Consider the following 23,920-nt stretch of genomic DNA (forward strand, 5'->3'; position numbering starts at 1 on the left):
TCTTCCTTTACCCCTTTCTTCTTCTTCATCATTTTCTTCTTCATCATTTTCTTCTTCTTCTTCTTCTTCTTCTTCTTCTTCTTCTTCTTCTTCTTCTTCTTCTTCATTTTATTCTCCTTCTTCTTCTTCTTCTTCTTCTTCTTCTTCTTCTTCTTCTTCTTCTCCTTCATCTTATTCTCCTTCTTCTTCTTCTTCTTCTTCTTCTTCTTCTTCTTCTTCTTCTTCTTCTTCTTCTTCTTCTTCTTCATCATCTTATTCTCCTTCTTCTTCTTCTTCTTCTTCTTCTTCTTCTTCTTCTTCTTCTTCATCATCTTATTCTCCTTCTTCTTCTTCTTCTTCTTCTTCTTCTTCTTCTCCTTCATCTTATTCTCCTTCTTCTTCTTCTTCTTCTTCTTCTTCTTCTTCTTCTTCTTCTTCTTCATCTTATTCTCCTTCTTCTTCTTCTTCTTCTTCTTCTTCTTCTTCTTCTTCTTCTTCTTCTTCTTCTTCTTCTTCTTCTTCTTCTTTGCTTCTCCTTTTCAGTCTTCTTCTTAATTCCAAGCTTTTCCAACGCAAATATTTTATATTTGGTTTTATTATGAATGTAGTTGTCAATTTAGGAATTCGACGAAAACAGTCAACATTCAAATGGAGCTCCTGGGGGCGGGAAGTACCGGGTGGTAAATATTAGTATTTACCGGTAAATACCGCCTATACAATTTTTTTTACAAAAACACGAAATACTGGGAAATAATGGGGGGGGGGGGATAAATAAAAAATAAAAATTTTAAATAAATTTTTTAAAAATTAATAAATAAATAAATAGTTAAATAAATGAATAAATAAATAAATTTTTAAAAAATAAAAAAATAAATAAAATAAGTGAATCAGATATAAACTTGGAATGTTTACATTATTGAGCCGAGAATCAATATTGAACCAAAAATACAACGAAAAGATAACTTTACAGTCATGATGGAAGGGGTTCATACAACTGCTTGAAAAGATAAGGCACGCTCCGGGGGCACGCTAGGTCTTTCAAGCTACATGTATTTGAACCAAATCCATGACCCCATACCAAAACTTTGTTTTACCTTTTATATTGTGTATGATGGGTGGTGGGGTAGCTATATTCCCCCGCCCCCCCCCCTCCCATAACAAATATAAAACTAATCTGTTTTATCGAGGGTCTCTCTCCATTATACAAAAGTGTATGAAAGCGGTTGCAAAAAGAAATCGGTTGCGAATATTTTTGTTTAAATCAACCTCAGGCAATTTCAATAGCATTGTGTGTCACCTTAATGTGCGAATATGATCCAAATATGATTTCAGAAGGATGTACAATAATTTGGGGTATTGAAATTGCTCTTGAGTTGGTTAATAGATTCGATCGTGTTGTATCTTGCTCATCAAAATAAGTGTTTATTGCCATCAGTGCATGATCGCTTATTATCCACTGTACTGATAATATTGGTATAAATATGAATATTTCCCCGGTATTTCCCAGTCAGATTCCGAGTAGTTCATACTATCTCCCCCCCTCCCCCCGGAAATTGCCAACCCTGTCCCCGAAAAAGAATTAAAGAATCTTTACCCCATTACCCCTAAAGAAGTTCAAATTGTAAATGAATTTAAGCGAGGCACAATTATTAGTCAAATATGAATTCAAGAAACACACCCCCTTAAAAAAAAAAACACTCTTACAAGGCAACTGCGCCTGGAAATTAACGGGGGGGGGGGTGGGTGACATTATGTTGAACAAACTTAGCAAATAGTAGCTATAATCGGGGAAGGGCTTGTAACTGTAAGAGCGTACACCCAAAATTGAGACAAATTTGAATTAATTGTGCAGTATAAAAATATTGCATTCTTAGCCGCTCAAAGTGGCCCGTCAGAGCGAGAAAATTTGCCATTTGTATCATATAATAATTATGTCAGACTTAAATATTCCACATACCTTTTGTATTTTTCCTTTGGCTTTTTTCTAAATTTTGGAGCAAGTTGGGGCTATTTAGACATAAAACCAGGGAAGAATCTGGCCCTATATATCACCTTATGTGCAGAATTATTATACTTACCTTAACTAGCTGTGGTGCCTACATGGAAATGCACAAAGGGGCGTGGCTAAAGGTGGGGTCAGGATATTGTAGGTAAAATTGAGCTGCCGTCGGGAAAAAAGAGAAAAAAGGAGGAAAAGGGAAAGAAAAAAAAAAAAGAAAAGGAAAAGAAAGGAAAGAAAGGAAAAGATAGGAAGGGTAAGAGAAGAACAAAAGAGAAGAAAGAAAAAAAGGAAGCAGATTAAATCAAGGAGAAGAAAAAAAAGGAAAAAAAGGAGAAAAGGGAAAAAAATAAAAACAAAGGAAAACAAAAGAAACGGGGTGAAAGAGAGGAGGGAGAGGGGTAAAGAGCCTTAGGGAGGAGGGTGGTAGTAGGAGAGAGAGGGGGTTGTTGGGTGGAGTCGTCTCGTCAAGGGAGCAAGAAAGATACGCATAGAAACGTTGCTGTGTCGGGGCAGCTGTGTCGGCATTCTTGCTCGATCCTCGTATACTATATGCAGAAGTTTGAAGTCGGAATGTCAATCGGCCGTCAATTTTTTCCCTACGAACTGTGAGTTTGTATCCTATGTGACGACTTCGAGAGAGACTCCTACTACAGGGGGGCGGTGGGAGCGGTCGCCCCCTAAAAAAAATTTGTTCAGACTTGCGCGCTCCCCGGGCGCTAGATCCTGAATCCGCCACTGAATATCATATTGATTTATTAGCTAGAATTATCCCACAGGTAAAATATAGGGATTTTCGTCAAAAAATGATGTAAGGAAATGAAAGTTGAAGAAGCTTGAAAGATGTGACAACCGGGATAATGACGACATGAATTATATTTAAACGTCTTTGGTTGCACCCCCAAGTATGCAATACAATGCAATGCGATAAATTCCCCTTGGTGAGCGCGCGTTCTCTAATCTGCGCTACCTTATCTTCGAATGTCAAAGGAAAATCCAACCTTCATTGCAAACTATAGTACTGTAGAGGAAAACAGAAAAATAAGTGAAGTAGACCGGTGAAATGTTTTTAAGAGATCGGAGAAAATCATAGATAAGGAAGTCATGAATTTATGAAAATTGTAATCATATGGGTATAGGCTCTTCAAATGAATCGGTAATAGCTGTCTCCGTGATGTAGGCCTATAGTGGCGGACCCGGTGGCGGACAACTTAATTTCACATTATTTTGTTCCAACACATAAAGTGACTAAAATTACAATTTTTCAAAAATGTGTGACTCAGTAGGGTTTAGTATCTTAATAATATGATATCCGTGATCAGGGGCGTACGCGGGATTTTTTCAAGGGGGGGGGGGGGGGTAAGCTTTTTTTTTTGTCTCGAAATTTAAAAAATTGACATTTTTCTTCGTTTGGGGGGGGGGTGGAAGGTCACCTTTTTTAGGTCAGCCATTTTTATTTTTTTTAAATTAAAAAAAAAAAAAAAATAAGGGGGGGGGGGGGGGTTTAGGTTTGTTTTAGGGGGGTTTACACATATAAAAAATACCAAAGGGGGGTTCAACCCCCAACCCCCCCCCCCCCCCCCCCCCCCCCCCCTGCGTACGCGCCTGTCCGTGATTAATTTTGAGTAGTTCCTAATAGAGTAGGCACTTTAATAGGAAATTTAATTTTTGCGCGATTTAGGCTATTAGTGCACCGTACTTTCTAATAATATTTTACTGAAAATCATCATAGATTCCACCGGGGGGGGGGGGGGTGGGGAGGGGGTATTGAGTTAAAATCGTTTTATTTTTATTTTTTTTTACTCAAAAAGGTAAATTTGTGGTTACTGTTTTTAAAAAAACTTGGGGGCGGGAGCGTCGCCCACCCAAGGATCAGCGCCTGTTTTAACAGGCGCTGTTAATGTTCATTTGAATTGAATTGAATTGAACACCATTTTGTAGCAAGCTCAAAACATTCGATCAGAAATAACTCGGAAGTTGCGGGCCATATATTATGATTCGAGTTTAAGAATATAGTTTGTCATGTTTGTTAGCAATCCTTACCATAACGCTTGGTTAAAGTTTGTTTCGAATAAACTGAATTCAAACTGAAAGTATATAAATATAATCCCTTTACTTAAATATTGAACTATATAGATATAGATACTGATCATCATGTATTACTAGTAATTATTATTGATTTATTCATAACATTTAAGATTTCTTCTAATCAGTATTATTACCGATCATGTTTGTTTAAAAAACACACACATACATCAAATAAATCAAGGCTACTTTTATAAAGTGCAACGGCTTTGACCTACATGGCAGTGACAACTCGAAATATAATTGTAATTCAGACCCTGTATATCATAATCTACCAATGAAATACAAATGGCAAGTACTAATTATGCATTTCAAAATGTTTTCTGTGTTATCGTTTTAATTTTTCAAATAAAATATACACTTAAAATGTCAGTGCATTACTGAAATGATAATAATAGCTAGTTCTTATAGCAACTTCCAAAGTGTGGGGGGCACCAAGAAAAAAAAAGACAAATTGAGGGGGGGGGGGACGTGTCCCCCCGTCCCCCCGGGATCGACGCCCCTGTTGATAAGTAACAGGATCATTTATATCATCTATAAATGCGGGCGAATGTGGCGAGGCGAGATTTGGGAGAATTTGCTCTTAGTCGCTTGAAATTTGGTTCGAGTTTAATGATAAGAGAAAAAAAGGGGACACTTATCAGAAAAGAAAAGGAGCATGTGTCAAAGTACAAAGAGTAATTATCAGAGGTGAAAATGGGGTACTTCTTACACTCTCAAAAAGAGGCACTCACCAGGGATGAAAAGTCAGTCATGAAAATAGGAAATGGGCATTTGTCGACGGAAAAGGGGCATTTATGAAAAGGAGATAGGTCCCTTATTAGAAAGGAAAAGGGGTACGTATCATTGTTAAAAGGGAAATTATCAAAGATGAAACGAGGCATTTATCGCACATGAAAAGGGGCAATGACCAGATATGAAAAGGGGGCACTTATGTGAATGAAAAAGGGGCACTTATAATAAAGGAAAATGTGCATTAGTTGAAAGAAAATGGGCACCGATCAGAGTTTAAAGGGGCATTTATCGGAGGTTAAGGGGGCACTTATCTGAAGGGAAAAGAAGTATTATCTCGTACATGAAGAGGGTCATTTACCAGAGAAGGGGTACTAATGAGAAGGGGAAGGGGAAGGGGCTCTTTTTTAATGGGGCATTTATCATTAGAAAAAGGGGCACTTATTGGAAAGGAAAATGTGCATTAGTTGAAAGAAAATGGGCACCGATCAAATTTATCGGAGGTTAAGGGTGCACTTATCTGAAGGGAAAAGGAGTAACTTCTCGTACCTGAAAAGGGTCATTTACCAGAGAAGGGGCACTTATAAGAAGGGGAAGGGGCTCTTTTTTAATGGGGCACTTATCATTAGGAAAAGGGGCACATGTGAAAATATAAGGTACACTTATCCGAGTTAAAATGGGGGTAGTTATTAAAAGGGGAAGGGGCACTTATTACAAAGGCAAAGGGGCACTTGTCAAAGTAAAAGAAGCGCCTCTCAGATTTGATTAGGGCAATAATCAAAGGTGATGAAGGCACTAATCAAAAGTGAAAAGAGGCACTTCTCGTAGGTACCTGAAAAGGGGCACTTACTAGAGATTAAAAAGGGCACTTATGAGAATGGAAAATGGACACTTATTGCAAAGGAAAAAGTGAACTTGTCGAAGGAAAAGGGGCACTATTCCTATGTAAAAAAAAGGGCACTAATTACAAAGTAAAAGGGGCACTTTTCGGGTGCTTGAAAAAGTGGGGGGGGGGGCGTCTTTGTATATCACCATTCTGTTTATTCATTGTTCTGTTTTCAACCACAATTATTACAAGCCTTTGTTGGGTTGATTTCTTCTTTCTTCTGTAGCTCTACGGGATGGGATATAGCAGCGCAAAGTACAGCACACACAGCTAGCTACACCCTTCACGGAACTTAGCTTCAATTCAGCGCACCCCGCGCGGGCGCGCGCGCATTCGAAGATATTTAGTCAACGAGACACAGTCAGAGGATATTATTTCTGGTACTTTTTTTCTCCCTGTTTGGTTCACTATTTATCGCCTGATGTGTAAGCCTGCGGAAGTGAGTATTCTTGTTTGTATTCTTTACGGTCATTATGAAAAATTGCAGATGATTTTATTTTGTAATGTGGTGTATAAAATGATAAAATCCGTTGCCATGCGGGATGTGTGGTTTCGATTGATTTTGAATGAATGCCGTTTGTAAGTGTAAGTTACTGTGTGATAATGCAGTACGGTAGCACCGGTTTGTACCGGTGTTTCCTACAAAATCCACATGCAATCCTGTGTGACTGTATGATTCATTCAACACTGACTAAACGTTAGAGATGACCGCCCAAAGTCAAAAACGAGCAAAAGGATGCTCTTAGTGAATGTACAATGTACAGACCCTATGCATTCCCCTAGAATAGATACCGTACCAACCAGAGTATTTTTGGCCCAGTCAACTTTCGACTTTGTACTAGATCTAGTAGTAGGGTGTCTGAACGATTTTTCAATTTTCAATTTGGGATCGTTTTTCACCATTTTTGTTTGATATTTGAATTAAAAATGTAATCAGAATAATACATTTCAAATTTCAAGTCTCGCCGATGTTTCTATCAAAAGATACAGCCCCTTCAAAACGCTGAAATATTCATAGCATTTTGCTCAGAATCGACGAAAAAGACGTACATGCAGAGTTATGTTGTTTTGCTAAATTTAGCCAAACAGCTGTATCGCGCGATATGCAAGCGTATGCATATCGTACGCAAGTTGCTCAGCCAATGCGCGACTTGCAAGCTTGAGCTACGCTGTCTCCGCGGCACGTGCCATTGACTAGTATGGTTAGCGTTCGTCGCACAAAAAACCCGGAAGTGAATGCACGTTATAGTCAATGGCAATATCGCGGAGATGTCTCCGCGATATTGCCATTGACTACAACGTGTATTCACTTCCGGGGTTTATAGTGGGAACGGCCATCCATACTTTCATTCACTATAAGCGCACATGTTACGCGATGTAACCATGGTTTGGACTGAGCGGAGCTCACGCCTCCCTAATTAGCTGATTCCAAAAATGTGGGAGGGTATTTTCAAACTGTTATAACAAATGATCCCTTGGGGCTAGCAAAAAAAAAAAGCATCTGGATATTATCCTTACGTCTAGCCCTGCTTAAGCCGCGGGGCGGCAGCTCAGGAAAGTGGCAAATTTTGGAGCTAGGATGCAAACAACATTTCAATCGCTATTTTGACCAAGATATTTTTAGAATTCTGGGGGTGGCCCCCGATGGGGAATATGGAGAAAAACCTGCTCTTTCATATGACACCTCATTTATTGAGTTTCACCTTCAGGATCATTTGTTATAAAGGTTTGAATTTCAAATTTTTTCATAAAATCATTGACCAATTTTGGATGGTCGCGCAATGCACGTAGACCACATAGGGAAGCGTACAATCTCTATGGGAAGGGTTTTAGCACACAACATTGGGTGCGCGATCAGACACCCTAGACTACTAGATCTAGATCTAGATCTAGTTGTACATTTGGCGTTGGCCTAACTCCAGGAAGCTCCGACAAAGGCGCCGGAGCTTCAGAGGCCGCATAGGAAAACGATTCAAACAGCGGGTTGGTGACATTATCTCAACATATACAAAGGGAGTAGGCCTAATTACAATTTTGACTTGCTAGGTTGCTCGACTCCTCTGGGCATCTCGCTGGCCACTTTGAATTATAATTTGAAGAAGTCTTCGATGGGGAAAAAGGGGGTGATTCTTCATCCTTCAACGATTATTTCATGTTGTATCGTCAATTCAACATGGCGAAGAGAAAGTATGCACGCATTAGTTTGCTGCGCCGCTACCGCGCATGCGCACTTTCTCTTCGCCACGATACAACATGAAAGAATCGTTGGGGTAGTCTAGGAAGAAACAGCACTAGATCTTCTTCTTTACTTTAGTAGGCCTAGGCTATGTCCAACACATGGGCTTGAGTAAGATATGGATCAAGTCAAGTTTTTTTTTACCACCAAATTTTTGTACAAACAAAATAATTTTACATGGTGATTCACTCAGCACTTGTGGCAACCAAGAAATACACACAAGGTGACAAGGAATACCAAACGGCAGTTGACCAGGATTTATGATAGATTTCTGATTTATATTTTCAAAGTATTTTTTCCAACATCGGTGAATTGAATTGAATGGATTTTGCTGCTATTAAGGTGTCACTTATGTGCCAATTTTTAGTGGTCTTGGTAGTGAGTTTAGTACGTTGGGTGTCTGAGAGTTTTAAGAATTGATGTACCGTATTTGCCGGCGTAAAGGCCGCAGTATTTTTGGAAGAGAAAATATCAAAAAGTCGGGGTGCGGCGTGTACGCCGAAACAGTAAAAATCGCAAGTCAAAACAGCACGTCCATTATTTGTAGGCAACTTCATACAAAAAGATATATTAACAAAATTGACTTGAAAACACATCAAACAAGATCTAGTCTGAACCACGTCAGCAGCAAATTTGAAGAAGTTATCTTTTTAATCGTTGTGCAACCAAAGAAATAAGAAGAAAACTGACCAGAAACTCGTACTACAAATCGTACTTGTAAAAATGTCCTTGGCTTAGACAGCACATGGCCCGGTAACCAAAATCATACCTCGCTCACACACTCTTTGGTGGGGAGCTACCGGGCTGGGAGTTGCAACAAATCCAACGCAGCTTCGGAGATTCACAGCGCAATCGTCGGTGTTCTTAACTTTTCAGTAAGATAATTCTGAATTAAAATTGAGACTATCTAATTAATTAAAGCGACAAACTAACCTCGGTAGATCACTAATAACAATACAAAAGCTTGTTTATTTTCTCCATTTGGCGGTACGATAGGGGTAAGACCGGATAACATTATGGCCACAGCTTGGTTATGGCAGGCCATTCATGTTTCTGTATGCATGCGAAGCGCCCTCTAGTGTCCAATGAATGTGCTAATCTGCCTAAAAATCGATGAAGATTTGCTAAATTACGATCATTTTTTAGGTAAAATTCTTGTAAATTTATAAAATGATTGATAATTTTGGTATTAGTTTGTAGGAAAAGTAGAGTTCTACGAGAAAATTATGATTATTTTCTTTGGTCCGTTTTTTTTTTTTTCTTTTTTTTCTTCTTTTTTTTCTCTCTACGAAATGTCAAAGTTGGGGGTGCGGCCTATGCGGCGGTGCGGCCTTTACGCCGGCAAATACGGTAAAGTCTAAAGAGTGTGTCCTAAATTTTGTTTTACAAGTCAGTGTGTGACTCTTCTGGAAGTCTGCAAACAAGTGCTAAGTACATGTACATGATAGCCAATGCACAACAATATTAGGAGCCCAAATATTGCATAATCTGTATCGGAGTTTACAGATGATTTTTTAAGGGTCTAATGGAAACTTAAATTTAATGGAACAAATTCTAGGCCTAGAAAGAAATATTGTACAACATGGTAGTCTCATATTGAATTTGGGTTTTGAGCAAATTAGAGGGCATTGTCTCGATAAATAGAACATTAAATGTTAGACAACATTAGACCGTTGAGATTCACATTTTTTTTTGGAATGCAAATGAAATTTGACTGAGATCTGTCAACGATATTTTGAGAATTCTCTCAAAAGATGTGTCATAATAAATTCTAAGGAAAAATGTGAATTTAGCTAAAACTACAATGTAAAAATACAAGTATTAGTCCACATGTGTTCATTTGTGAGGAGAAGACAATCAGTAGTACCTAATGACTTTTGCTGTACCAAATCATTCAGTTATGAATACAAATTTTCTGGTTTGGGAGTTCTGTAGACTGAGACTCCTTTCATTTACACTGTACATGTACATGTACATGGCTTCCATATTAATGCTCTTTTTTAAAACTACAAAATCGTAGCCTGTTCTTGCTTCATGCATTGCTTTCCCTTTGTACATTGTAATTCCACGTTATTTACACTACAGTGGTGGTTTGAGGCATAGTGAAATTATCCCATTCAAATTGTGCAGTGTACATATACATGAATTGTTTCTTGATGGTGTGCCCCAGAGTAAAACAGACAAGCTGCCATTTAGTTCAAGGCAGCTGACTTGAAGGGAGGTAAGAGCATGGTAACAACAAGGAACAGCCCAACTCAGGTTTCACAAACAGGAAATTATTGATGAAAGTTCAATGAGGCTTGAGTTACTTGCTTTGTGCTTTGATACTGGTGACTTTTAATGTACATGTAGGAGTGACCTTAACATGTAGGAGTGACCTTTGCAAGTGCCATCAACATGCATTGTTTGTTTGTTATTTTCATCCCTTGTGGAAGGTGAATCTTTCACCGAAAATAGTTACAAATGAAATATAAATCGGCCTGTTACGATTGTCACGTTTATCAAATAGAAGGGTTTTATGCCGTCAACATTTAATTTAAAAGCAATGTGTCAATTGTGTCAGAAATTGATAGGTTTTTGCTTCATAGAATCTGTTACCAACTTGGAACCTACTGTACATGTAGTGAGCAATAGCATATGTCGTTTTTTTACATATTTTGTAATGTTATTTAAAAAAAAATTATTATCATTATCATTATTATTATTTGTGTGTGTGTGGGGGGGGGGGGATGGGTTTTTTTTTTGTTATGTTATTATGTGGAAGTGCTTTCACTTTTCTGTCTGCATCGACATCCTACTGTAGCTCATGTACATGTATACAAGAAGAGATACATGCAGAATTTCAAAATGATATTCTAGGTCATTCAAAATATGATAAGAACATGCATTTAAAGATCATATCAGTAACAAATTGTAGTTCATTTTTAAAATATCACAGATTTACATGGAAAAATATTTTAGAAGAAATAATCAATCAGAAACACTTTGTAAAAGGTAACCACTTTTTCATAAATATCTTTTCTTTCAGATTTGTTTTTACATATTTTGTATGTTTCAATTTTTGGTCTACTTCTCTGATTTTCTTCAAAGTAGTATTCTATCAAGGATGGATTTCTCTTTAATGGATTCTACTGTACATACTAGACCTGATGGAACCATTAATAGGATGAACAGCAAGTCAGAGCCGAGCGTAAGCTCAATGACATTTAAATGAGAGGAAGTTGATGCATTAATAATAAGCACTACTTGTACGTGGGCTTACCATACATGTCTCTACTGCAATAAAGCAACCATTGCTACTGTATAGCAACCAAATTGGTCCATTTTATTCAAACAATAACCAAAACGTTCTTCATGCAAGGAAGGGGATTTTGTATGCGGCATTTGGGAGAATCATAGCAAATGGATGTTAGTAGTCTGGACAGATGGCATCATATTGTCAGACTTTGTATTTGCCCAAAGCTTCAGATGTATCCCATCAATTCAACTCTCACATACTGTAGATCTGCAAGTACCCAAAGCTTTTTACAACCATTCATATTGATACCCCGAAACCTTTTTGCATGGAGAACTTATTTTTAGGATCTTGTGTGGGTGGAAAACTGGAAATGGAATAGCTGTCTCATCTTTGTTGTCAGGAGACGTTTTCTGGCTTAGTATTTGTATTTTGTTCGCTTTATCCATCAGGGAATGATACTGAATTAAACATACACATATTTCATACATTTTATGCATGGATTAGAGTATGTTTTTCTGGAACTTGGATCTTTAAATGCGTCATTATTATGCTTCCTGTACATGTACAGCTCATTAATGAGCATGGCATTGGACAAGTACTTTACATGTCTGAAACAGTGCTCGTTATCATAATAACTAAAGTTGGAAGTGTAGATCAATTGACATCATGAAGTGCATTCATAGAAGAAGAAAAATATTTTGTTGCAAAACTACATACACTGTACACTGTAAGTGAAATGTGTTCATAATTCTCTCTCATATTCAATATTCATGTGTATAATTTATGAAAATAGTTCAGATAGACATGTTCTTGAAATGTATTTCATTCCCATCTTATGACCTTATGACCTTCCCAAATATTATTCTGCTAAAAAAAATACATGATTGTACATGCAAATTGCATAGTAATAAAATTTATTAACACTGAGAGTCTGAATACTACTCTACAGTACATGTGACCTCTTATGAAATTATATTTTCATAACTATCCCCAATGAACTGAACCTTGAATTGTGGAAAGTATCAAAAATCAATGCCCTGCTTGGACCTCAGACAAGTGTTTGATACGATTACAAATTTACTCTGATTGAATTTATACATGTACATGCAGGCCTTAAATTTCGTCATTTTTAGGGCAAGGCCAGTTTGGCCTCGAGTACCTCATATTTTTAAGGGCACCAAGGCCAAAATATTTTTACAAAAAGGGCATCGAGGCCAAAATATTTTACAAAAAGGGCATCGAGTATGAGGCCAAAAAAATTGTTTCTACTTTTGTTAGATGTCATGTGTATTTTATGAAACTTGTGTGGGATCAATTTCCCATGACTTTTAGCACCAGCTTCTTCACAGAATGTATAGAGGTCTACGGTACATACAAACAAGGCGGCGGCCCGCAAGCCTTAGATTTAGCAGCCAGGAGCAAGGGGCAATTTTTTTTTAAGTCGCCCTTTGCCACAGGAATTTACCAGAGCAAGGGGCAATTTTCCAAAAACAGATAGGCCCCTTATCTAATCATAAGTTCAAAGAGGGTTGTTAATTTCATAATGTGAATAGATCGAACGATCAATTTAATAACTTTTTAATCTTAACAATATGAACAGGAAAGATTGATTAAGAACATTAAACTTGCACATTAAACAGTATTCTAAAGTAACTAAAAATATTGATGAGCAAATGAATAAATAAATTGTCAATTTCACAAACATCGAAAGTCAGAAGGACTTGGCAAGTTTACCGGGCCGGGTATCCCAAATCAAAATCGCACCTCACACACAAACCTTCCGCCACTCTCTCGGTAGTAGGAGCAAATTTGAAGAAATTATCTTTTTAACTGTTGTATAGAAAGGTCTAGATAGGCCTAACTAATGAAATAAGATGTAAAAATGTCCTTATAGACATTCGACAGCTGAAAATGACACGCTCAGCTCAGTTGCGTAACGTGCATTCACGAAACCAAAATCGTTCCTCGCACACACACTCTCGCCACTTTTGGTGGGAAGCTGTCGGGCTGGAAGTTTGCCAGCGAAACCGATGCACCCTCGGAGACTCGCAGCGCGTAATTTTACCGGGACTCGAAACGTTCGTCTTGGGAGGCTGGCGGGGTAGCTTTTTGAAGCGAGGTCGGCTGGTGGCAAAATGAGAGTAATTACGATCGAGAACATCGTAGGTGTTCTTAACTTATTAATAAGATAATTCTAAATTCTATTTGAGATAAAATAATAAACTAGACCTACAAACAAACCTCGACAGATCTCTAATGACTATTTGAATGCTTGTTTATTTCTCCATTTGACGATTTGTTTTCTTGATCCTGCATGCACCCTGGCCTTTGATTTGTACGTACGTACGTGCGTGCGTCAACAACATGCACCATATGCATATCATGCGATCGCATGAACGTACGTGCGCTAGCGCATTGCCTATATAATAACAAAGGGCGCATTTTCACGGCACTTGCGCCTTATTAAAGCACTAAATACGAAGCTAGAAGAGAGCTCGTGGGCGGCAAACTGTTCGTGATTCGTGTATTTTTTCTGTTCTAATAATTTATGGGCGCATTTTCACGGAAAACACTTGCGCCTTGCCGTCTAGTTTTAAGCGCAATTGGTGGTTTTATGTGCGCAAATTTAAAAAAAAAAGGGCACGTCCAGTTGGAAAAAAGGCACGTCGGCCAGTTTGAAAAAAAGGGCACGGCCTTTTTGGCCGTGAATTTATCTTTTTTTGGGAGGGCACCGCGGCCAGTCATAGGGGCATCGACGGCCTGGCCGTCGATGGCCGTCGATTAATTTAAGGCCTGTACATGTACAGTACATGCACATGTATGTAGCAAGAAAATAGTTTTATAAAAATACATTTTGAACTTCCTCTTGTGAGCAGCAATGAAGTGAGACCAAACTAAAGTCCCATTGATATTGTAGATTGTGTGTGTACAGTGTATTCAGATGCTTATCTGAATGTGTGGTCCTACACACAATTCACAGCCTTTGTTGGGCTTGGTAGATCGTAGAGCATATTACTGCTCTCCTCAATATGAGGGCAAAGATTGACCTCTTTTTTTTGTAAGGACACTTACAATTTGTATTATAAATGTACAGGGAGTTAGCCAATAATGTTATTGACAGGGACAAACTTCCTCATGTGCTAAAATCTACCACTATTTCCTAATTTTTATATGGAATGATGCCAATTGTATTCTATGTTCATTTTCAATTTGTAGTATGAAATGAAATTCAGGTAAATCTGTCAAGAAATGCCATTTACATGTTTAAGTTAATGCCTTATCTGATGTAGCCTTAGCCTACAGTCTGTGTAACTTTCTAACCAAGATGACGGACAAATTTGAGTGTTGTTCTAGTTTCCGAATGTTGAGTCAACACACCGATTACTGAGCTGGGAGACATTGCCAGGTATAGCGCCAGGTGGAGGGGCATTAATCGAAACTTTAATTATTATTTTGTTGTGTTTACCGTGTATAAGACGCACCCCGACTTTCAATTTTTTTTCGGCGGCAAAAAAAGTGCTGTTAAAGGTAAAGACCAGTATTGGTAACGCCCCAATTTCAAAAAATGAAATGGAAGCTCTCATTACCGATCATGTGAAAGAATATGTTTTGACTAATACATGATGATAAAAAATTTGCCGGGAAACCGCCTACTAATTCATATATTTGGTAAATTTATCTCTCTCATGGTCGTGTGAGAGAGATAGGGTAGTCCCATATACATCTTTCTGTGTATAGTGCTTGTAACTTTACGAAGAATGGGCCAAATTTCTTATCATTTTGATGATTCCAGAACCTTGCAGATGCTAGATGCTAGATGATCAACCTTTTCTGATCGATTCCACAACGTTTCTTTCACAATGCAATCGCATGACCATTACTGGTCTTTACCTTTAATACAACGTTAATTACGGTAGATAGACAATGAGTAACTACTCAATCAAGTGGCATGAAATTCATCAGAAGTTGCCAGTACATTGTACATGCATACTGTAGATACATGTACATGTACACTGTACATAATGTACATTTACATACATGTTTCACCCATTTACAAATGTATATTGTGTAGGACTTTATTTGTACAGTTACAATTCATTGCACAAAACAAACAACATGTGATATGTGTACTACTGGATTCGTTGCATATTGTTAAAGGCTAGTACAAGTAGAAGTCTGGAAATAATTAATTTGGCAAGGTAAGATCACCTTTCTGCTCATTAAATAATATATCTGTATCGTTGGATCAGTGTATTGAGCGCTATATAAAAAAACAGATTATTATTATAATTAAATGAAGAAATATTTTTTATTAAATGAAGAAATATTATTTATTGTACTAATTGCATACAGGGAGGCATGATAGCTCAGTGGTAGAAAAATGGTCTTGTAAAACTTGAATCCTCATTGTCCTTCAGAGAGGACTTTTAAATATTGAAGCTGTTGGTCCCCTGGTTGTTTGCCTATAACTACAAGCCTACAAACAAGCCCCCCATTACAAAAAAAAAGGAATAAATATTCCCTCCTGATTAACATTAATGTGCGGTAAATGAAGGCAGTAGGCCTCTTCATGTGTAGGTCTATAATGTGCTCATTATATACCATATTTGGTGAATCATATGCATGTAAATCATTCAGTAGAGAAGAGGGCCCACTTTTCCTAGTTGAGTCATGAATTGTCCATGTACAGGGTACATGTTGATTGCATTATTGACCAGCCACCTGACCAATCAAAGAGCTCACACCCTGTTGTTGAGGGGAGGGGGGGGGGGTACCAATATCAGACAGGTCATTTATTCTCTTTTCAGTATTCTGTCTTTATTTTCATTTTTTAATTTAAAATGAAGATTAAATGTAGCATATGTATTTTAAAATGTGTTTTTTGTTGTTGGGAGAACTTGATTTATTTTATTAAACTAGCTAGTAGGAATCCGTAGGACTGTTTTAGAACATTCAAGTACGAGTGAACTACATGTACTACAGTGCTGATCCACTTGTTTAAATGACATGTAATTACAGGGTTGTAATTAAAGTGCATATGTAGTAAGTATGCTGTGCATGAACATAACCCAAAGAAAAAGAATTTTATTAGTTGCAAGTGGGTGAAAAATCTTCCCTTGCAGTAATTGAGACTGGGATATATACTACATTTAGAGTTGTATGTACATTTAGGCTACTTAGTGTATGTTACAAGTCATGTAGACCAAAGGCTGGGTGTTATACTGAATTGTGATTGGTGTACATAATATGGAGAGTCTCACAGAGATGTTCTATTCTTTGTAGATGACTCATATATGGTACGAAGCTCGAGCAAGGAAATTAGGAAGCCTGTTTTTGTGTGTTCATGGGGGTGACAACAAGGATAATCTGTTTAACAAACATCAATGAAAGCTACATACATGTAAATAGAGACAGTAGATGTGCATGGACCATTAAAAATGATGTAGAATATTAAAAAATGTTACTCTTTCCGACTATATAATTCACAAATTCTTATCTACATGTACCTGTAGTATTATTTCAGGTTTCCTCTATTTATTTTTAGGTTTCCTCTATTTTGCTTTAGATTGATTTGATAATGTCATGCGTACATTTGTAGGTAGTCATGTGGTCAAGATGCAAAATGATTACATGATGCTGTGCATGCTCACATGACATGCCACATGATTCCCCAAATCCGAGTGTATTTTTGTACAATCTACAGGGCGTTGTTAAAAAGCAAATGTCAAATCTGATGGGCTGGAAGATAAAGTACCCAGATTTGATGAGTTTCTAATATTTTGTTTATAAATTGGAGACATGATGGCACACTTCTTGAAATGAAATCTGACGTGGCTTCTTTTACTGGATACAGATGTCTTTTTTTTTTTGTCCAACCCTTTGAAAATTGAACCTCAATTTTTTGTAGGTCGGGTGTACATGTAAGCCTTATCACCATGACAGCACACAACAGCAACGTGTAAGAGTAACACTCTTCAAGACCGAGTTAAAATTGAACCACAGCAAGCAAGGGCATTGGAAGTGTAACAAAATGAGGTTCTGTTTCCTGAATTTGAAGAAATGGGGAAATTTGCCAGTATAATTTCTAAGCCAGTGTTCTTTTAAAACAATTGTCAAGTGGGGAAGATAGTTTGTGCAGTTGAATGTTTACTTTATTTAAATGAGTCAACTGTCCCTGGAGGGTTCTGCAGATAAAGTATGACTAACGCTTTTTTTCGGAAATAAAAATTGCACAATGTGTGAATCAATTATCTCACATGCTTCATGTACATGTGCAGGCGCAGGCCTAGTACATGTCATGTGCAACATAGGCTGGGTCAACTTCGATGGTGCTAGTCAGATTTATTGCACAACAGTACACCATTGCAAGATTAAACAAAAAGGGAGATTTATAAAAATTTACTGTATTGCACATGTGCATACAGTGTATTGCATGAATCTTAAGAGGGTAGATTGTAATAGGTGGTTAGTGGTTATTTTTTATCGCCAATTTTTTATATTTCATGATGATTTTGAAATCCAAAAGTACCAGTACATATCGTCGCCTGGCTGGCAGAAGGGCGTTAGCTCGAATTTCAGGTCAATAGTGAAACTTTAAGCAGAAGGGCGTTAGCACTTAATCGCCTCAAACTTTTATAAAACTGACTTATTTCCGAGAAAAAAATTGTGGCCGTGTTCTACTACAACATTTTTATTAGTCTTTTATGTTTTAAATCAATTTTCGGGATGGAAAGCAGTTTGAATATAAAACTAATCTTTAGATAAGAATAATTTGAAAAGTAGTTTTCGAGTCGCTCGCGCGCTAACGCCCTTCTCCCACCCGGCCGACGATATGGTTACCCTTGGCACAATTTGCTACATGTAAGGTGATTCTTGCTGCGATTCCAAGATAAAGTTCCTTCTATTCTGAAAATTGGCAAGAAATGCATGTATTGTAATGTGCTTCCTTGTTAATAACATGTATTGTGTCAATATGGGAGGGAAAAAATTTAGTTTCTCCACAAGTCTGTCTTTGCCATGAAAATACTTTTTTTGCAGGGAATCATTTCCCTGTATTTATGGGACATTGCTGAAATCAAAATTATAAGCCCTATCCCCCAAAACAACAAACAAACAGTGATATCAAAATGCAATGAGTACAGTAGTATAATACATGTATGTACAAACTGTAGGCTTGTGTGGTATGTGAAAGAAAGAACAATGTACATGTAGATTCAATACCTTTTACAAAGACGATTTTGTTTTTCTCCTCTTTCTAGCATTACATGTACACTGTACATGTACAGTAAATGTCACAGTATTGTCTGGCATTTGGCACTTCCCTGTTTAATCTCTCTTCCAGTGTTTCATCTTTGGCTTGAGTGAGCCTTTGATTTATGGCTGTTGTTCAAACTGTTTTATGTATTGACAAAGCCTGTGTAAATGGATATAATCTCATCCATTGGCAGCCCTTCATTCCAATGCTGAAATGTTATTGCATGGAATAGTTGGCAGAGCAGCCAGCACCTTGTGTTGTGTTGTGTTATAAGGGTTTTATTATGGTTTTTAGGTCAAAGGTCAACCATCCACTCCAATCAGCCTGGTCAGATGAGAAGCCCATGCCATGCATTCTCTCAATGTTAATTGCCTTGTGTTGGTGAAGGTCATAGAACTTGGGCTGTGCTCACTAACATTACTTCAGTACTCAAATGTGTTCCTTGGCATACATCATGTACACCTTTTGTTTGCTAAATTTGTGTACAGTATGTACGAGTATGTTGTCTTATGCAAATTTTACAAAAGTTATTCAAAAATAACTTGTATCAAGTTCCCATCAGCCCTTTTATAAGGGTTTTCTTTTTATCCGGGAGCTTTTGAAATCAGTGAAAACAATAATTCAGCCTGAAGAAGAAGATGGGATACTTTGATATTAAACAATCAAGATGGTTGTATTTCAAATTATCTCCTACCAGGGGTACATGTATTTCAGAGGGCAAATTTGCCCCCCCCCCCCCCCATTTTCTCGTACATGAACAATGTACTTTGAGGGGAAAAAGGTGAGTGGTATATAAAGTACATGTATACATGTATCACATTAATTAAAGTAGACCTACATGTACATGTATACAATGGTACTGGAACTTTGGAACTTGTAGGCCCTACACATAGGCCTATAGAAGTTAGAACTCATAGTAGTATAAGTCTTGGAGATACCTTGTTTGTTTGTTTGTTTGGGTTTGTCTTTTGAGTTGGATATTCAATCAAATTTGTTGAAATTTGTTGATTGTAAATCATGATAATGTTGACTGAATTTCATAATGTAATAGTAATATGAAGTTGTTCAAGTTGGTTAAGGTAGAACCTAGTTCACATTGATTTTAGGATGCCATCATTATTTTAAGACAGTTGGCTTTTACCCTCTTCTGTGCATGCAGTTTCCTCACAGAAGGTCAAAAACAAAAAATGCGCACGCTTCTCTTGAAAGCAAGCGCAGTTGGGCTCCGCTCATCACAGCGGCTCGAGAGAGGGTAATTGACTTGTCATTTGGTAGCGAGCTCCCCCCCTCTTGTTTGCTTTTACAGTATGTACTTGAAAGCTTTGATCTGCGATGCCAAATTGACCTGATTTCTGTTGCTGGTCTAATCATGCCACACGACAGTATGAAGGCTTGAGCGTTGGATAATGTACAGCACGCACAGTTTCTCTTTTACGCACATCTGCCATTGTTTGGTCAAGGTTTCGGACTTCGGTGGATAATCGTTGTGAAATACGAGACATGGGAGAGATGAATTAGACTATGCTTGATCTCACTGAAGGCCAAAAGTGAATTGCATAAAGTTTTCATCTAATTGTATTACATGTTCCTACATGTATACATCAATATCTTTTCATTATTTATGATTGATTCCTTTGTGAATGGACTGAGCTTTGTCTTTGTTGCTTTGAGACTGATATCATTGTATTACTAGTCAGAACTGTCTTTATAAGAGATTGTAAATTTGCAATAGATTGGGGGGACTTCCCTAAACTTCAAACAGTAATGTAATGCAAGTGTCCATGTTCCAGTACAATGCTATTTACAGCGAGGCATAAGTGATCTCTGTGCTCGATGTAGAGAGAGAGAGCGAGAGAGGGGAAGGAGAAGCAGGAAATATCAAATGAGAACAAGAAAGAGAGAAAATTACATGTATGTCGGGGTCCTTAAAAGATGAGAAGCTTATTTTGCAAATAAAATTAATTTGAAAACAATAGTTGATAAATGAAATTCATTGAGGCAAATCAAATATTTTCGGAGGTAGCAAGATGAAGATGATGAGATGTTTTGGATGATCAATGATTACTCCATGGGAGTGGGGAATATGACAACCCCCCATAGCACCATCTCTGATTTCACTGATGATCAAGTAAAAAAAAAAAAAATATTAAAAAAAAAAATATCTTGAGGTTGATGGACAGACAGAGCCAGACCACGTAGCCAAAGCTGTTGGCAAAGCTCAGGTAAGAGTCTGGGAAAATAGAACACACTGCGCAAGGAAAAGAAAGAACTTGCCTACACTACAGCTTCACATGAATGCATCAACATTGAAACAAATTTGAACAGGTCTATTGTGTAAAGGCCAGCCAACTTGGATACCTGAGGGTGTACATACAGTCAATAGCATATGTTGATAATGTTCATGTTTGGTCCAATATACCAGTAGGCAGGTTGACCTTTTCAATTGTCGGAGGCAAGTCTTATCTGTAAGATGTATGATACCACACATTACATGCATGGTGCATGTAATCACCAAGTCACATAAATTCACATGCACCCAAGCCCAAGCCCAAGGAGATGTGTGGGAGTGGAGTGCAAGACGACTGAGACGTAAGCCTCTTACAGTGACTGTATGTGCATATTCTGGGGGCATTCAGAATTGAAATATGGCAGTTAATCTCTCCTTCTGTATGCAGGATTATGCATTGCGATCTGGAGCATTTGATTGAAGCCAAAAAGCCAGTTTAATGAACTTCAATAATTCTTATTGCTGATACTTTAGCCAACAAGTATCTCTTTCACATTTTTAAGCTTTTGAATTTCGTCTATCTTTTAAAACTAAAAGCAATAAGGGCTTTATCTCATGCAGAGCTGCCAACTAGTACGGATTTCCCGTAATTGGTACGGAAATTAACGACCATTACGGAATGTTGTCTCAAATTACGGATTTAAAAAAAAAAAAAGTTTTTTTATTTTTTTTTTAATTTTATTTTTTTAAATAAATTAAATATGATTTATCGTAGCAAGTGCTGTGAATAGAAGCCATTTTTCATGATAAACTGTGTTGTGATGACCTGAAATTCAATATTTAACATCTTTGTGTGAGTAAAATCACCCAATATTTCAGATAATCATGCGTCCGCGCAGTGTTGGCGTGCCGTTTTTTTAGATTCATAGCGCCGCATAAGAAATTACTGATTTATACCCCAAATTACTGATTTTGAGCCTTGTGATTACTGATTTTCTGTTCTGGAGGTTGGCAGCTCTGCTCATGTATTTGTACATAGAGTGAATACCCTTCTGACTCTCAACACAAGTTACACTGCACATCAGGAAATTATTGAATTGTACATAAAGTACACTGTGTATTAAAGCCTACTGGAAAAGTTGGAAGCCATTGCATTGAACATTTGTTACTGTTCACTCACTGATGTATGTTGTTGCTATATTGTTATGCCATTAATTCATGTGATTTTTGCAAATGACACAGCAGATTTGATACAGGTAGGCTGAGTTACCAAGTTAGATTATTGACTTGTTTCTATGCCAGCCAGACCCGTCATTGTCTTGCCCTTCAGAGAATCAATAGACCCTACAATCTTCATGTACGTATACTGTACAGACAAGGGTCATGTACTTGAACATTTCCTTTGTAGATAGACTCTGTAATCTGTGATGTGTATTGCGTAGGTAACCCTGCTGTGCTCTCACTACTACAGCTGTATTGTACATGTACATGTATGTACAGTGTATGCCTAGAATTACCCCAGTTGCTCACCCCTTCCATACCATACGTACATGCACACTAGTGCGCAGGGGATAATCTACCTTTGTTCTGGAAGGGAAAGGGGGGGAAGAGTAGACCATTACTGCCATCTCACTCTGTACAGGCAGGACGGGACGAGGTCACAGAGAGTTCATTGAAGGATGGTAGAGCGCAGGGGCTTTATTAACAAGTGGCGCAACAGTGAGAGTCTGCTGTTGTTGATCTTGTCAAGTTTCCTGAAGCTCTTCAGGGAGGGAAGAGGCTAAGGAGATAATGGCTTTCGTGGGTTTGGAATTAGGAAATTGTAATTGGTGTCAAATTGTATGTGTGTGTGTGTTCTGTGTCTATGTCTGCAGATTAGGTGTGCTTGTATTACATGTTCATTTGTAACCTTCATATAAACCTACATCTGTATCCAAATTACTTTTTATAATGTATTAGTGTTAGTATGTTACTATGTTCATATGTAGCCTACATTGACATGTAGGCTAACGTGTACATGTACCGGTACACAAGCAAGATGTACAGTAGCTCTAGTAGTAGTAGAACAGTCTAATTGTGAACAACTTGCTGAACCACAATTTACAACTACATGTACATGTAAACAAGTAACTATGTGAAAGTCAAAATAACTCTATAAACTATTTAAAAAAACTGATTTATATAAGTACATATTATATTATATCTCTGTGTGTTCAAGACGTGATATTACTATAGTATATAATGGTTTAAATGATTTTACTCATCATTTGAAGTATTACATTGATTTGTTGATAGTCTTCCCAGTAGTACTAAATCCCAGAACATTAAGCATGGCCCTATCAACATCTGCATGGTTGGGATAACAAAAATCAGGCATACATTTGTTCATCCTTAATTGTAGCCTTTTGTTGTGTGCTAGAGAGGTTTCATGTTTTTTACCCCAACGTGCAGATTACGCAATCATTTTATTGAATGCCAATACTGGTTTTTGCATCTATTGGTCAGGATGTGCATTTACCTCGAACGTCATTCCCTATTTTTTGTTGGCAGAACTTGTAAAAAGCAAATCTTCCGTTTTCCAGCCAATTAAATTACTTAAACCGGAATTCATCCCTCTATATTTGGGTAAAACAATGATTTTTGCTGAATGAAATAGTCTGAAAATAACTCAGAAGTGTGCCAAAGGGCACAATATTTTCAAAGTCTCATTCTCAGTTTGAATTTGGAAGCATCCTATGGGATAATTATTGAGGTACAATGAGAAATTACAAATTAGTTCAGAACTTGCTGTGTGGCAGTTTCTAATAGTTTTCTCGAGAAAGGGAGAGGGAAGAGCGGTTGGCAAAGGAAATTGGAAACTTCTCATTCGTGACCCGCTGTTCGCCCATGGCAGGATGTCGGTTTAGCTCGGGGGGCTCTTTCGGGAGCTTTTATAGTTTTCCCTTCACTTTTTTCCAGCTTATTCATTCATGACGTCATCTACCAAACCCACTGTGCAATGTTGCATTACTAATAATGCATTGCCATTATATTAAATTTACTAATACTGCAGACTGTGCAACATAGTCTCAGGGTTGGCTAAATTAGGTTTCATTTTAATTTGATATTTAGAGAGTTAAATAAATCCTCATGATTGAATGAACTTCATATTGTATTTATGTAAGTACATGTACAAGAAGGTTTTACTTCTTATACATTTTCAAGTATGAAATTTAATCATCATGTGAAAAGCACATGAACTCGCTCTCGTTATGAAACAAAAAGAAGAATATAGTTTCGTTGT

The 23,920-nt window shown here is 37.5% G+C and overlaps 2 protein-coding genes across 4 annotated transcripts in view; both read left to right on the forward strand.

The window, feature by feature from the left end:
• Positions 1 to 22: 22 nt before the first annotated feature.
• LOC115919897 (uncharacterized protein DDB_G0271670-like) lies at positions 23 to 670 on the forward strand (the record flags this gene model as incomplete). Its single annotated transcript, XM_030974505.1, has 1 exon — positions 23 to 670. A coding segment is annotated over one exon (648 nt), but the record flags the coding sequence as incomplete, so codon positions are not given.
• Positions 671 to 5,995: 5,325 nt separating this feature from the next.
• LOC763053 (protein tyrosine phosphatase type IVA 1) overlaps positions 5,996 to 23,920 on the forward strand; it is a 28,796-nt gene continuing 10,871 nt past the window's right edge. The window contains exon 1 of one of the 3 annotated variants that reach the window (XM_001198915.4): positions 5,996 to 6,120. The gene's annotated coding sequence lies outside the window, so the exon portion shown is untranslated. Of the gene's footprint in view, positions 6,121 to 22,253; positions 22,460 to 23,920 lie in introns of those variants that run through there. The other 2 variants (XM_030974273.1, XM_011683270.2) reach the window with 2 other exon arrangements.

This window comes from Strongylocentrotus purpuratus, unplaced genomic scaffold (genome assembly GCF_000002235.5).
Source record: "Strongylocentrotus purpuratus isolate Spur 01 unplaced genomic scaffold, Spur_5.0 spur5_scaffold_7, whole genome shotgun sequence".
Taxonomy (NCBI): Eukaryota; Metazoa; Echinodermata; class Echinoidea; order Camarodonta; family Strongylocentrotidae; genus Strongylocentrotus; species Strongylocentrotus purpuratus.